General features: G+C 27.9%; 1 protein-coding gene across 1 annotated transcript; it reads left to right on the top strand.

The window, feature by feature from the left end:
* Positions 1-818: 818 nt before the first annotated feature.
* Positions 819-13,306, top strand: LOC123299854 (alpha-tocopherol transfer protein-like). Its single transcript, XM_044882247.1, has 5 exons — positions 819-1,047; positions 11,534-11,640; positions 11,945-12,104; positions 12,514-12,880; positions 13,040-13,306. The coding sequence occupies exons 2-5, from the start codon at positions 11,547-11,549 to the stop codon at positions 13,304-13,306; spliced, it is 888 nt and encodes a 295-aa protein (XP_044738182.1). The 5' UTR covers positions 819-1,047; positions 11,534-11,546.
* The last annotated feature ends 1,011 nt before the right edge of the window (positions 13,307-14,317 follow it).

Below are 14,317 nucleotides of genomic sequence, written 5' to 3'. Positions count from 1 at the left end.
TTTATACCATGCATATATGAAATATACATAGTATATTAAGTTTAGTCCCAAGTTTATAACGCTTAAAAATAATGATGCTAGGAAAAAAATTTTGTCATAGGTGTTCATAAAATCACCTAATTAGTCCATATCCGGTTGTCCGTCCGTCCGTCTGTGGACACGATAACTCAAAAGCAAAAAAAATATCGAGCTGAAATTTTTACAGCGTACTCAGGACGTAAAAATTGAGGTCAAGTTCGTAAATGAGCATCATAGGTTAATTGGGTCTTTCGTCCGTAGGACCCATCTTGTAAACCGTTAGAGATAGAACAAAAGTTTAAATGTAAAAAAAGTTCCTTATAAAAAATTAAACAACTTTTGCTTGAAACATTTTTTCGTAAACATCACTGTCTACCCGTGAGGGCGCCAATTAGGCGGAAATTTTATAATATGCACTATACTTGATTATCAGTTATGTATGTGTCACATGTTTGTATGTGTTATGTGATAAAAAAATCAACACTGACTATGCATGGTATTTCAACAATTAACTCAGTCAATTGTTTGTTTTCACTTGTTTCATTTTATTTTTTGTATTTTTTGTTACTTCGTTGCTGGTAATCCAATTTAAAATATGAACATCTATGAATACTATGCAAGCAATTTGATTTTACAATAAGACATGTTCTTTTGTAAAAATTATTATTAACAAATGTAAATAAGTTGATTATTTAAACAAAACGCGCTGATGTTTTGATAGATAGATATTCTTTTATGCTTAATATTTCCAACAAAGATCTTTTAAAATAATCTCATAATCATCGCTTGATGCCGTTCGTTCGCTTGCTTGATTGTAAGCTTCTTCGTGCATATGCAAGCGCTATATATCAGTAGATGTAATATCCATAAGAATTCACAGTTGTTTGTGAGCCAGTGTTTAAGAAAGTACAGTCTTTTCTAATTAAACCACGATAGTTTTTGGGTCAAATAAACACAGCGTCGACTTATTTGTTTTGTTTTGTTTTTTTTATTGTTTACAAATTTTACTTATTATTGTTTATTTTGCAGGTATTTATTTACTTAATTATTTTTATTAATTTAATTTTTTTTTAATTATTTAACGATTTTCCCGAATTTTAAAACTATTTCGGGCGGAAAAATCATTTTAAATCGTTAAAATTTTTTTTTTATTTTTATTCAAATCGAATTATTATTTATTTATAATTTTATTAATTTTTTTGTGAAATCGGTTGTAAAATTGATTTTTTTTTGTAATTTTTTTATTATTTTATGGAAAAAATAATTAATTTTTGAGCAATTCTAGAGACGATTTTTCTGATACTTCAATTAATTATATTTTTTTTTAATTAATTATTTACTTTTTTGGACCACAAAACATTGAAATTTTTCTACGAATTTATTAAATTTTCTTATTCAGAAAAATTTATGACAATTGTTAGAAAAATTAATTAACCAATCGAAGTTAAATTAAAATTGTCTGATAAAGAATAAACATTGATAATAAAGGATTTATTATCACTAGTAATTTTTAGCCGAAATCTCTACTTCGACCCCCCGATAATAAAAAAGGAAATTAAAATTAAGATATATAAAAAAAAGTATGTTGTCCTGACAGTTTTCGAGGTGACTGAATCCGAATCTGACTAGAAAAAAATATGAAAATTCGAAATTCCGACCAGGCAATTCTGTTTTAAGATACTAGATTAAAATTTTTGTTTCGAACTCAGGTTTTTTGAATGACAACCCAGCAACAAAACCATTATTTTCCCAAAAGGGCCCAAAACCCCTAAAAAAGTTTAAAAATGCAAAATTTTTCGAACAATGTTTCAAATAATTCAAAAAAGATTCAGAATTTTTATTCTACGTATAATTAAATTATTTTTATCATAAAATTTTTTATGAAATACGTGGCTTTTATTTCAAGTCGACGAAATATAATTGCATTATAAATTTGGGTCAGGTCATTGCAATTGTATAAATACTTTTTTACGTATAGAATTTAATTGGTTTTTTTTGGTATTTTATTTATTTTACACAAGATAATAGTTTTGATATTTACAAAATTACAAAACTATAGTAATTATTTTATAGATGCCATTGTATTGCAATTTGAAAAATAAAATTTTGAAAATTCAATTTCAATTATAGTTTTAATTGAAAACAAGTTACGAAAACATATACGTAAAACCAAATTCAATATTTCATTAATAACAGAATCGTGCGTTTTGAAATGAACAATTCATGTTGATTATAACTCTTAGAAAGCAAACCAATAATATTAAATTATATAGCAAAATTTATTTTCTATAATTTTGCTTTTATGATAAATAATATCGTTCAACCAATTTTATAGACAGTAACTTAGAAATTAAAACTTTATAACTAAATTAAAGTGATTCGCTGTCATGTGACTAGTCAACTAGGCAACTTTCATGACACAAATGTAAAAAATTGCTCTAAAAATATCGTAAACTTGGCAATTAATTTTTTTTATTTTTTTATCAATATTTTTTTCCATTCATGGTAGACTTTTTCATGGAATCATCCAGGTGGTGATCTTCTTATGCACATTTGATCTTAGATCTACGTTCAGAGAGGCACGTACATTATTACGTTTAGAAATGCACGTACATTTTTTTAGTTAATATTTGATTTATGTTTCCAAGACGAATACAATTATTTCGTCTTCAGGAAATTCATAATTAAGAAATAAAAAATAATTTTCATAATATTTATTTAATTAAAATGAAACAAGTTAAGGAAAAATTGAAATCATTTACATTCAAAAATAGTAATACAGGGTTTTATTGCAGAAATGCAAATTAAATATCGACCTCTATATCACACAAGTTTATCAAAACACTGTTTAAAATTTTCACTACTTTTCCTAAACAATGGAATCTCCATAGTTTTAGCACGCCAAAACATTCCGATTAATAAATTTAATCTTTTTTTTTTCCTGTCAATGCTTATCCACTGAAACGGGAACTTTTTTAAAAAATTTCCAACCCTCATATTTCAGAAAACGGAATGAATAATTACTAAACGCGAAATATTTATACTAATCACGACTCATTTTTGGAAGGAATGGAAGTATTTCGAACCGCGTCTTCATGGTCAAATAGGGTCAACTGTGTTTTTATACCCTGTATACATAGGATGGACTTTTTAAAGCTGTCATATTTCGAAAAATAACTTTTATCGATAAAAATGCTTCAAGTGAAAAATTTTGGGTGTGTAGGTAGACACATCCTACCCAAAACTTCACCCATGTTTTCAAGCCAAGCTCAATGAAAAGTCCACTTTTTACTCCATAACTGGTTATCGTTAGTTGAAGACTATAAATTAGAAAATTGTTATTGATTAAGAAAGTAACATTTTTTTTTCGAAACCTTTTTTCGCAAACCGTATAGTTTATGCGAAAACGGACTGAAAAGTTTTACCCAAATTTGTTTTTATGTATCAAAATTGCTATATCGAATAATTGTTTCTGGAATAAAACTGATTTGTTTTCTTTAAGAACCATTTTTCTTCAATTTGAATCAACAAACGCACAAAAAGAAGCTATAGCTGTATAAATAATTCCATTTAAATAACAATTTTTTATATTAATTATAAATTCTTACATAATTATTAAAGAGTTCTTCAACTTTTATTTATAAAATCACTTCTAAAAAATCAATATTTAATTTCAAAGTTATTGAAAGAAAAAAAAAAAAATTGTATGCGTCAGAAAAAATTTGTTAGGACGTAATTTTTATTTTAAAAAAACGAAATTTCTGTACACAATATACCGCAAATAAATCTCAAAGTTCACAGAATTTTTTATAAAGTAAATATTTTCCACCTGTTTGTTTGTGATAATATTGTGATTTCAATGAAACTTTACTTTACGAGATTCGATGATTTCAACATTTTCTTTTTGGTCCTCTTTATAAATATATTCAGGCCTGTAAGCACGATGTAGAGGGCGGTGTTGGTTGTTAACAGTTGACTGAGTTAATTGTTGAAATACCATGTATAGACAGTGTTGATTACTCTGTCACATTACACATATACATACATGTCACACATACATAACTAATATTCCCATAATTACATACAATTTGCGCTCTCACGGGTAAACAGTGATATTTACGAAGAAATGTTTCAAACAAAAGTTGTTTATTTTTTTATTTATAACATTTTTTATATTTAAACTTTTGTTCTATCTTTAACCGTTTACAAAATGGGTCCTACGGACCTAAGATCCAATTGATTTATGTTGCCCATTTACGAACTCGACCTCACTTTTTACGTTCTAAGCACGCTATAAAAATTTCAGCTTGATATCTCTTTTCGTTTTTGAGTTATCGTGAGATGACAGACGGATAAACGACAGGTGATTTTATATGAACACTTTACCAAATATAATATTTTTAAGCGTTACAAACTTGGAACTAAACTTAGTATACCTTGATATATTTCATATACATGGTATAAAAATCAAAATTTTAATTTTGGAATAATCACATAAAATTTAATTTGTGCTTATTCAAAAACCAAAAAATGTCACAGGTATAATTAGAAATTGGGTAGCCAGTTCTTGTTTTTAAAAATATATGAGTCAGTTCAGGTACAGATAGCTTCAAGTTCAATGTAAAGGTCGTTTACTTTTTGGAACCAGATATCTGTTATGAATCAAATCAAAGCAAGGTCTTTTAAGTAATATAAAAACAATTTATAAATCAAAAATGATAGTTCTTACTTTCTGTGTCCATACAAAAAAAAATTATTATGGAATTTTTTATTTAAATTTTTTCCATATTAATTAATGCACCGCTAAAATTCCAATAAAAAAAGGTGTTCGCTTGGAATTTTTCTAAAAATCTTGAATATTGGGAAAATTACTAATGACGTCAAAAGTAATCAACATGGTAGTTTAAAGCAGGCCTAAATTTAACAAATAAAATTTACAAAATTTCACAACTATAGTAAGTGATATCATAAAAACCATAAATCTGAGTGCATTTTAATTAACAGCATCGTTTTCGCTGGGTCAAAATTAGCTTAAATTCATGTTTTTATCAAAATAGGAAATAAAAAACATTTTTCGAAATTTTTCAATTTTATGACTCTTAGAAAAATTCGAAAAATCTATAAAAAAAAATTTTTGTTTTCGAATGTCATAAAAATCATTTTTCTAAAGTCATTTTGACCCAAATATTCCAAAAATCGTATTCATTTCAATGTCAGACCTATGTATTTCAAAATATTAAACATCCAATTTTTCTGGTTTCTGGAATTCGAATTTCCCAACTGTGAAAGTGATATCTTGAAAACCATAAATCTGAGAACGTTTTAATCATCGGTATCGTTTTCGCTGGGTCAAAATTGCCTTATTACTTTAATAATGTTATATAAAAATATTAATATTAATCTCAACGATGAGCTGGTGTAGTGGCTAGGATGCTCGCCACTCAGGCAAAAAGTCTTCACATGGAAACCCACCCACGTTATTAAAATTTTATCTTATTATTCTTTGTTTCCCAAACAGTATACAATCTTTAGCGAGACTAAAACATAAGAAAATAAATAATAGATTTGAAAAAACTAAAAAAACCAAGTGGATAATAATATTAATTGTAATATAAAATTAAAAGCATGGGGTGCTAGCTAATTTAGTAACAGATATCGACCACCTCACGCTTTGAAATTTACATAACAATTAAAATTGCTATTCACGTTTTATGGCAATAAAGTGTATGTTTAAAAAAAAATTTTATTTAACCTATAATTTATTTACATTTGTGCTTAATTACAACCTTTATAGATAATTATGAAACACTTAACAGGAGGTGTAAATGTGTTTAAAAAAAAATTAAACTTTTTTCCTGAATCAATTAACAATTACCTTCTCCATTAAACAATTTTATTGTTTATTTTTATGATGATACTTCATTAATTATTATAATTATACTAGCTAATGTCCTCGATACGACCTACGTTTATTTTAAGTTTTTAGGTCTTATGAGGCGAAAATTATTTTTCTATACATCCTACCTGTGTCGAATTTAGGATGGTGCCAGCGGGACCATGTAAACATATCATCCATCCATCTATTTCAGAATTGATTTCGACTTAGTCCAACTTCATATAAAAAAAAAAGTCAAGCCTTTTTGTCGAAAATTGTCATGGCGCTCGTACTATTAAGAATACTTTTATTTATTTTACTCTAATGAACGCACATAGCAAAAGAACACTATAATTTTATAATATTAAAAATTTATGGCAATACTAATTATTAAAAATACAAAACATTAAATTATAATCGTTGTTTTTCATGTCATACTTTCAAATTTTATTGCTCCTTTATTGCACCGATTAGTTAGAGAATACTTGAAAATCGGTACTTAACTATATTCAATAACTTTTTATTAGCAAATACTTTCTTCCAGAAAACGTAGCTCTTTTTTCTATACATAATTTTGGAAAAATCAATAGGGTATTATCGTTAGTCAAAAATAAATTATGAAATTTGAAAAAAGTTTAAATTTATATAAAAATATACTTAAATATTCTGATTTCGAGTCATAAAAGCACATTTTTCTTTTAAAATAAAACGCGGGCAAGCCCTGCTGTGATGTCATATCGGTATTAGCCATAGACCATCAATTAGTTCAGTGTAGACAGCTGGGTATAATGTATACATAGATAATAAATATTTATATTTATTATGATCAGATGTCTATGAATATATCTGTCAAACTTATTTATGTTATTTCGTGTTATGATACCGATATTATGTCATCAAATTGGATGCCCGCGTTTTTGACAGTTTAAAATTTAATTTAAGTTTTTGGCAAGAAAGCGTGTGTATTTTTCCGAAATAAATTTTTGATGGCTTTTTATTAGCAAAATCAACATTTTGAAGTACTTTTTCAAAAATAGTAGAATACTCTTTTCATCATTTAATTAAAAATGGACAAATAACGGGAATTTTTTTTGGGGCAAGATTGTGAACAGATAAAATTTATAATTGAAAAATACAGAATATTCTAAAAGTAAGAAAAATCAAATTCGTTCAATTCGCAAAGGAAAAAATATTCTGCAGCCATTGCTTATAAAATTCGATCTTTCGAGAGGAAATTATAAATCTTTAGAATAAATTCTATTTTTGGGTCTCCTAAAGAAGCTTTACTTCCTCCCTCAATCTTTTGGCTACGTCCTTGAGTTTTGTATTGCCCACAATAGATTTTTATTACAAATTTCGAAGAGAACAGTCAAATGGAACGGACCTTAATTAAATAAAACAATTATATTTTTTATTGTAAAATAATTAGTAAAAAGATCTTATCAAATAATAATCGGTACTACCGGCTATAAAATTACCCAATTTTAAAATAATAAAATTATCTGAGAAAAAAAATTAATAGTACATATTAAAATTTTATCTGCTTAAAGTATCTCCTTTAATTACCGATTCTGATTATTTATAATTTAATATGTGAATTATAAAATTAAAAAAATAAAGTATGTAGAAATAAGAAATCTCGAATTTCGGTTCGTCTAGTTCGTTAACAAATGCTTTGGTACGCTTTTTAATTTATCTAAAAAACTGCAGTTTAGCTTTAAATATCCAATTTATTGATAAAATTATCAAAAGCAATTCAGATATTCAAATTTAATTCTGTTCCGAAGCATTGATTGATATAATTGAACTTAAAACTTTATTTTTTTGCTAAATTTTTAACGGGTTTCATTTAAATATTTGTAATAAATACTTAAGGGTGTACGAACACTACAAGCAAATGGGACTAAGTAGAGACTAAGTAATAATAGTCAATTTAAATGCTAAAAGGTAAGAGATTAGAATAAGACTTTAAATTAGAAAGTTGATCCTCATAAAAAACTAACATTTTTTATTAGAATATTTTTTCGAAAATCGTTAACTTTCATAGGAAATGCAACTTAAAAATTTACCACTATTGTACCTAATCGATAAGAAAGCACGATACCTACAGAAAAATACTTTAGCCAAAAGTTCGCCTGTGCCCATGGCTTTGACCCGAATTCAAGTTCACGACCAAGGGTCTCGATTGAAGTAACCTATTAGATTACTGTAACAACCCCCCCCCCTCAAGTTTTGTAAACTTTGGATACACTTTTGAACTAAAATAAGGTGTGCAAACTTCTTGAAAAAAGCATAATAATTTATTTTAAATAGTTATGACTTGGAAATCACATCAAAAAACCTTGGATATGATAAATGAAATAAAATTATATTTTATCCGTCTTTTGTAATCAATTTTATTTTATCTTTTTAATGATTTGCACACGTACCATCGTCAGGAGGAAAATGCATTCACATGTGCGAACTTGATTATTGATTATGACTGATCACTGATCATGATAAATACAATCTTCAATCATTAATTAATGATGTTAGATGTCAAATTTTTTTCTTTTATTACAAATTACATTTTAATGCGTCAATTAATTTTAATATTTTTGACATTAAAAGAGAAAAAAAAATTATACTCGAACGAGGATCGAACTCACAACCTCTGGCTTTACAGCCCAGCTCTCTAACATTTTAGCTATCGAGTTATACACAGCTAGCGTACAATTCGTTAAGAAGTTAAGATTCTCTTGCTCTTACATGTTTACACTCGTGATGAGAGATATTCTCAGGGCTGAAGATCTTGAGATAGGTTGAAAAAATTTGGAAAATTCATAATTCGATGAAAATAGAAAGTTTCAAGATACTATTTGGGGAAAAAAATTATTTATGTTTTAAAACGAGCGAAAGAACAAGAAAAAATATTGCAATATTTCATGTCCTAGATGTAAAAATGTTTATGACATAAGAAATTGTATCAAAACCGGGAAATTATTAAAAAAAAATAACAAAATTGTCGGTTATTTTATTTAAATAATATAATTTTTTGTGTTGTCTGTAGAAATACATACTACAGAAAAAAAATGACATAATAATTAAATAATTAAATAAAATAAAAATATATATAAATTGTAGGTTTATGAATTATAAACAAATATAAAACACCAACATTTTAAATTACTAATAAATAATAATTTGAATTTATTTAATATAATAATTATTTAAGTGAAAGTCATTTATGACAAACAATTGTCATTCTAGTTTTGTTTTCTTTATAAAATCTACTCTTTTTTTATTCATTTTGACCCAAATATTACCAAAAAAAACCGTGTCTATCATTTGAATGTTAAACTTTTGAGTCCGAAAATATAATAATTTCGCTGAATTTCACTACTATGTGGTTGAAATCTTGAAACCAATAAATCTGAGAGCATTTTAACCATGGGCATCGTTTTCGCTGGGTCAAAATTACTGACCCAAGACCCAATTGACCTATGTTTCTCATTTACGAACTTGACCCCACTTTTTACGTCCTGAGTACGCTATAAAAATTTCAGCTTGATAACTTTTTTCGTTTTTGAGTAGACGGATAGACGGACAGACAACCGGAAATGGACCAAGTAGGTGATTTTATGAACACCTATACCAAATTTTTTTTCGTAGCATCAGTATTTCTAAGCGTTACAAACTTGGGACTAAACTTAGTATACCTTGAATATTACATATATACATGGTATAAAAAAAATTGTGTTTGGATTCATCATTCACACACTGGTACTTTTTTGGCATTCAACTTCAAAAAAAGAATCACGTTTTTGTAATAAATTGTAATTAATGTCTTGGTTAAAGAAATTTATTTTTAATTTACAAAAAAAAAAAACTTAACCAAAACAACAAATTATATAATTCTGTAATTAAAAAAAAAATGTAAAGAATTGGGGAATTCCAATGAACTAAATTATTTTGGAAACGAAAAAATTGTTAGGTAGGTATGAACTAATCTACAACTAGTTCGACCCGTACTGAATAGTGTATTATCGTTAGTCAAAAATAAAACATGAAATTTGCAAAAAAGTTAAAATTTATGTAAAAATATACTTAAATATTCTGATTTCGAGTCATAAAAGCACATTTTTCTTTTATTAAAATTAAAAATCGTAATTTTTAAACTGTATATCACGTGACCTAAAACGCGGGTAAGCCCTGCTGTGATGTCATAGACCATCAATTAGTTCAGTGTAGACAGCTGGGTATACACATAGATAATAAGTATTTATATTTATTATAATCAGATGTCTATGAATATATCTGTCAAACTTATTTGTGTTATTTAGTATAATGATACCCATATTACGTCATCAAATTGGATGGCCGCGTTTTGGACAGATTAAAAAAGGTAATAAGGAATATAAGAGTAGGGCAGGAAAAAACTTGCTGGAGTAATAATATATAAGATTTTAACGTCATGGAAGAATATTTACTACAATCAATAAATAATAACAATGATTACATTTTTTTTTATGGAATATTTATCCAATTATTATTAATTTGTTTTGTTTTAAATTTGTGGTGGTGTAATTTTGTGGCCAGACACGAAGGGGAACACCGCATACAACGCGGAAAATAGACTAGTGTCAAATGGGTATTTAACATCTGCATCGCATAATGAATGATTTATATTCATTTTGCGATCTTATTTACTATTTGGCATTTGTCGATTTTCGTTGGTGTTTGATATTCGACGTACGTCTTCGTATTTGGCCGTACCTCAAAGAAATTTTTGCTAAAATACAATAAAATTTAGGAAATTCTAGATTTATTAAAGTGGTTCGGTTGTCACTTTAATAAACTGACTAGTCAACTAGTCAACTAGGCAATTTGTATGACGTAAATATAAGAAAATGCTCTAATAATATCGTAAACTAGGCAATTTGTATGACGTAAACGTAAAAATAATGCTCTAAAAATATAGAAAAAGCGTCAAAAACCAAAGTTTTCTTATGTTTTCTTTTTGGAAAGCGCCGTAAGGTAATGTTTTTTCTTTTTGCATAAACAGGTTCAAAATTAGCTCAAATTCATATTTTCAATCAAAAAATATTATTCGAATTTTCCCAATTTTTTTAAGGCGTACCCCTTTAAAAAAAACATTTTTTGTGTCCGATTGCCACAAAAATAATTTTCTATGGTCATTTTGACCCAAATATTATAAAAATCGTATCCAATTGAATGTCAGACTTTTGTATTTCAAAATATTAGATACCAAAACTATTTTTAGTCATTTGTCGTTAGAAATACCTTAAAAAATTTCAAATTAATCTCGAATAATTTGTACGGCTGTTGAAACTAAAATTTTATTTTGTTTTTCGGAGTGAAAATAAAAATTATTCAATTAGAATAATAATTTGGATACGGAACACTTTAAAGTATCCATTTTCGTCAAATAATTATAATTTGCGATTTCCTTTTGCGTGTTTTTTTATTTCGTCATTTCTTATTATATATTATTTAATAATTTAATCACATACTTTTTTTTTAAAGATACATGCAATTTTATTTTTGCAAAAGTACTGAGTTATTTTTGTCTAGACTTTTAAAAAAAGAAAAATATTAAAGCAAAAATAATAATACTAATATTTTATTTTTATTTTCCAGAATTACCTGAAAAATGCCTGAACAGGTAAATTTAAATGATGTCGAAAATGATGTAGAATTAATTAAACAATGGCTACAAAAACAACCACACCTTCCAAAAAGTATGGGTAAGTACCTTAGGAAGAAAAATTATACAAAGTATCTCAAAAACACGGCCCGCAAGTAAATAATAGACATTTTCATTTCAATTACGATTCATTATTGTTTCGGACAGACAGTAATAACTTGGGCAAAGATACAAAATATTTGTTCTTCAATTTTCAACAAACTGTCCGAAACAAAAGGAAACCACTTTTTAAAATGAAAATTCACACAAAGTGTTTCAAAAAATACCACTTAAGTATTATTAATCATACTTAAGTGGTATTTTATTAGTTAATAATTTTGTTAATTATTTATTTTCTTTTTTAGATGATCAATTAATTCGTCGATTTTTGTATAGTTGTCATCATAGTTTGGAGAAAACAAAAAACACAATTGATTTATGTTTTACTGTACGATCACAAGCGCCAGAAATATTTAGTAATCGAGATCCAGAAAGTCCAGAAGTTGAAAATATATTTAAAATAACGTAAGAATTATATTTTGTAAAATTTATGATAGGAACTTGTACCGAGAATGAAAGTAATTTTGGGTGTCCAATCCCGAAGAGAATCAGTGTAGGATAGTGCCTGCTAAGGCCAAAAAAAGTAAATCTTCAAAGTGTGTCGTATGTTGAACCATTGCGAAAAACCTTAAACCTTTCGATATGTTAGCCTCAAGTAAATTTCCTTCATTCTGTCCAAAACTTATATACTTTTTCAATCCTTTCCGATATAGAGGCGAAAATTGGTTCACAACGGACCCTATGGTCTAAGTGTGTCCCACCCCAGGACAGCAACTCTAACCTAACCTAACCTAACCATACCTGTCATCATTATATGGTCCGTAAATTACTATCAAAAAATTGTTCAGTTATTTCATTTATGTATTTTTTGCAGCGATATGATTCCGTTACCAAAAACAACACCAGAAAACTACAAAGTATTTATATATCGTTTGGCCGATACAAATCCAGATAAATTTGTATTCAACGATGCTGTAAAAACATTTTTAATGGTAGCCGATGTACGATTAATATCCGAAAAAGATTTTCCAGCTGGTGAAGTACCAATTTTTGATATGGCTGGTTTAACGTTACGACATTTATCACGTATTGTGTTGCCAACATTAAAGAAATACATGATCTATACACAAGAAGGACACCCGGTACGTTTGAAGCAGATTCATGTGATAAATGCATCAGCATTTTTAGATCGATTACTTTCATTGATGAAACCATTCATGAAAAGTGAAGTTCTTGCTATGGTAAGTTTTAAAATTTTTGAAGTTAGAAAAATCCTGTCTTAATCAGGCTTTGCATGGTAGCGGGTCTGACAAATGGCCTACCGCAAGCATAAAAAGTTTGGGAACAACTGGATTAGAGTTGTGAAATTATTTAAAACTTGAACTTTCTTTAATTTTCAGATACATTCACATCTTCCAAATTCCAATACTCTTGATAAATACGTGCCACGTGACTTATTACCAGAAGAATATGGTGGAAAAGTTGGTAAAATTGCTGATTTAAAATCTGAATGGATAAAACGTGTTCGTGCCCATCGTGATTACTTTTTAGATGAACAACGTTGGCTTGTAGATGAATCAAAACGATCTGCCTCAAACAATACCAATAATAAATGTTCAAATTCATTAAATATGGAAGGATCATTTAGGTCCTTATCAATTGATTAATTAAATTTAAGTTTTTTTTTTTAAATAATTATTGTTTTTAGTTTGTAAGATAATTTTTAATATAAATTTACGTATATGTAAATTATTTTATCGATATTCAATAAAAATTTGATATTTTAATGTGTAAATTAATAATTTGGTTTCGGCTGTATTAAAAACTACCTACAATACCCAGTCACTTCAAACAATGACTTTGTTAGGAACCCTTATCATTAAAACCCAATAACAAAAGGGGATAAATTTTTGCTCCCCAAATGAACCCTTTATTCCTGAGAGAAGTACGGGCTATTAAAAACTAGATGTCAGCACAAGTAGAGGGAAGTTCTATCTATATAATATATAGAGTACTGTGGCAGACAAAATGAACGATTCACTTGAATTTAAAACTGAAATACATCAGACTCAAAGTTTTGAATACGTGGAAGTAACTCTTGTAAGGCAGTTGAATTGGACGCAGAACGTTAAAAACGTCCTGCTCTTGAAAACGGATCCTTTGCTAGGTTTAAAAACTAGATGTCAGCACAAGTAGAGCGTCAGCGCCTCACTTGAATTGAAGATGTTTAAAACTAAAATCCATCAAACTCAAATTGTTAAATTCGTGGGAGTAACTTCTTTCTCTTGAAAACGCATCCTTTGCTGGGTTGTACCGACTAAAAGTAAGTTTGACGAACCGTACCCGTACTCACAAACGCTGCGCCAATGAGGTCGAACGTTGCACCTTCGCAGCTTACGAAAATGCAAAATTCCCCCTTACGATATCCGACTAAAGCTTTCCACAGAGAAACTGAGCATCACATAGTTCGATACTTAATGTAAAAATCCTCTCATCATTCCGTAAATACTTTCCCGGAAATCAACGAACTGGCACATTTTGACTCGCGTGTGTTGATATAAATGGAATTGAGCCAATTTCTTAAATACCCCCTGTAAATTCATAGCGTTTGCAGGGTAGAAGTACCGGCTACCCTCAATTATTAGAAAATTGCCAGCTAAAATTATAATAACTATATG

Source organism: Chrysoperla carnea, chromosome 5 (genome assembly GCF_905475395.1).
Source record: "Chrysoperla carnea chromosome 5, inChrCarn1.1, whole genome shotgun sequence".
NCBI classification, from domain to species: Eukaryota; Metazoa; Arthropoda; class Insecta; order Neuroptera; family Chrysopidae; genus Chrysoperla; species Chrysoperla carnea.
The sequence above is the reverse complement of the archived record's forward strand: the minus strand, read 5'-3'. Positions and strand labels throughout refer to the sequence as shown.

Excerpts from the sequence above, each read along its gene's own strand:
- LOC123299854 (XM_044882247.1), top strand. The coding sequence starts at position 11,547 with ATGCCTGAACAGGTAAATTTAAATGATGTCGAAAATGATGTAGAATTA. Across the intron at positions 11,641-11,944 it reads ACACCTTCCAAAAAGTATGG|ATGATCAATTAATTCGTCGA; the intron begins GTAAGTACCTTA and ends TTTCTTTTTTAG. Across the intron at positions 12,881-13,039 it reads AAAGTGAAGTTCTTGCTATG|ATACATTCACATCTTCCAAA; the intron begins GTAAGTTTTAAA and ends TTTAATTTTCAG.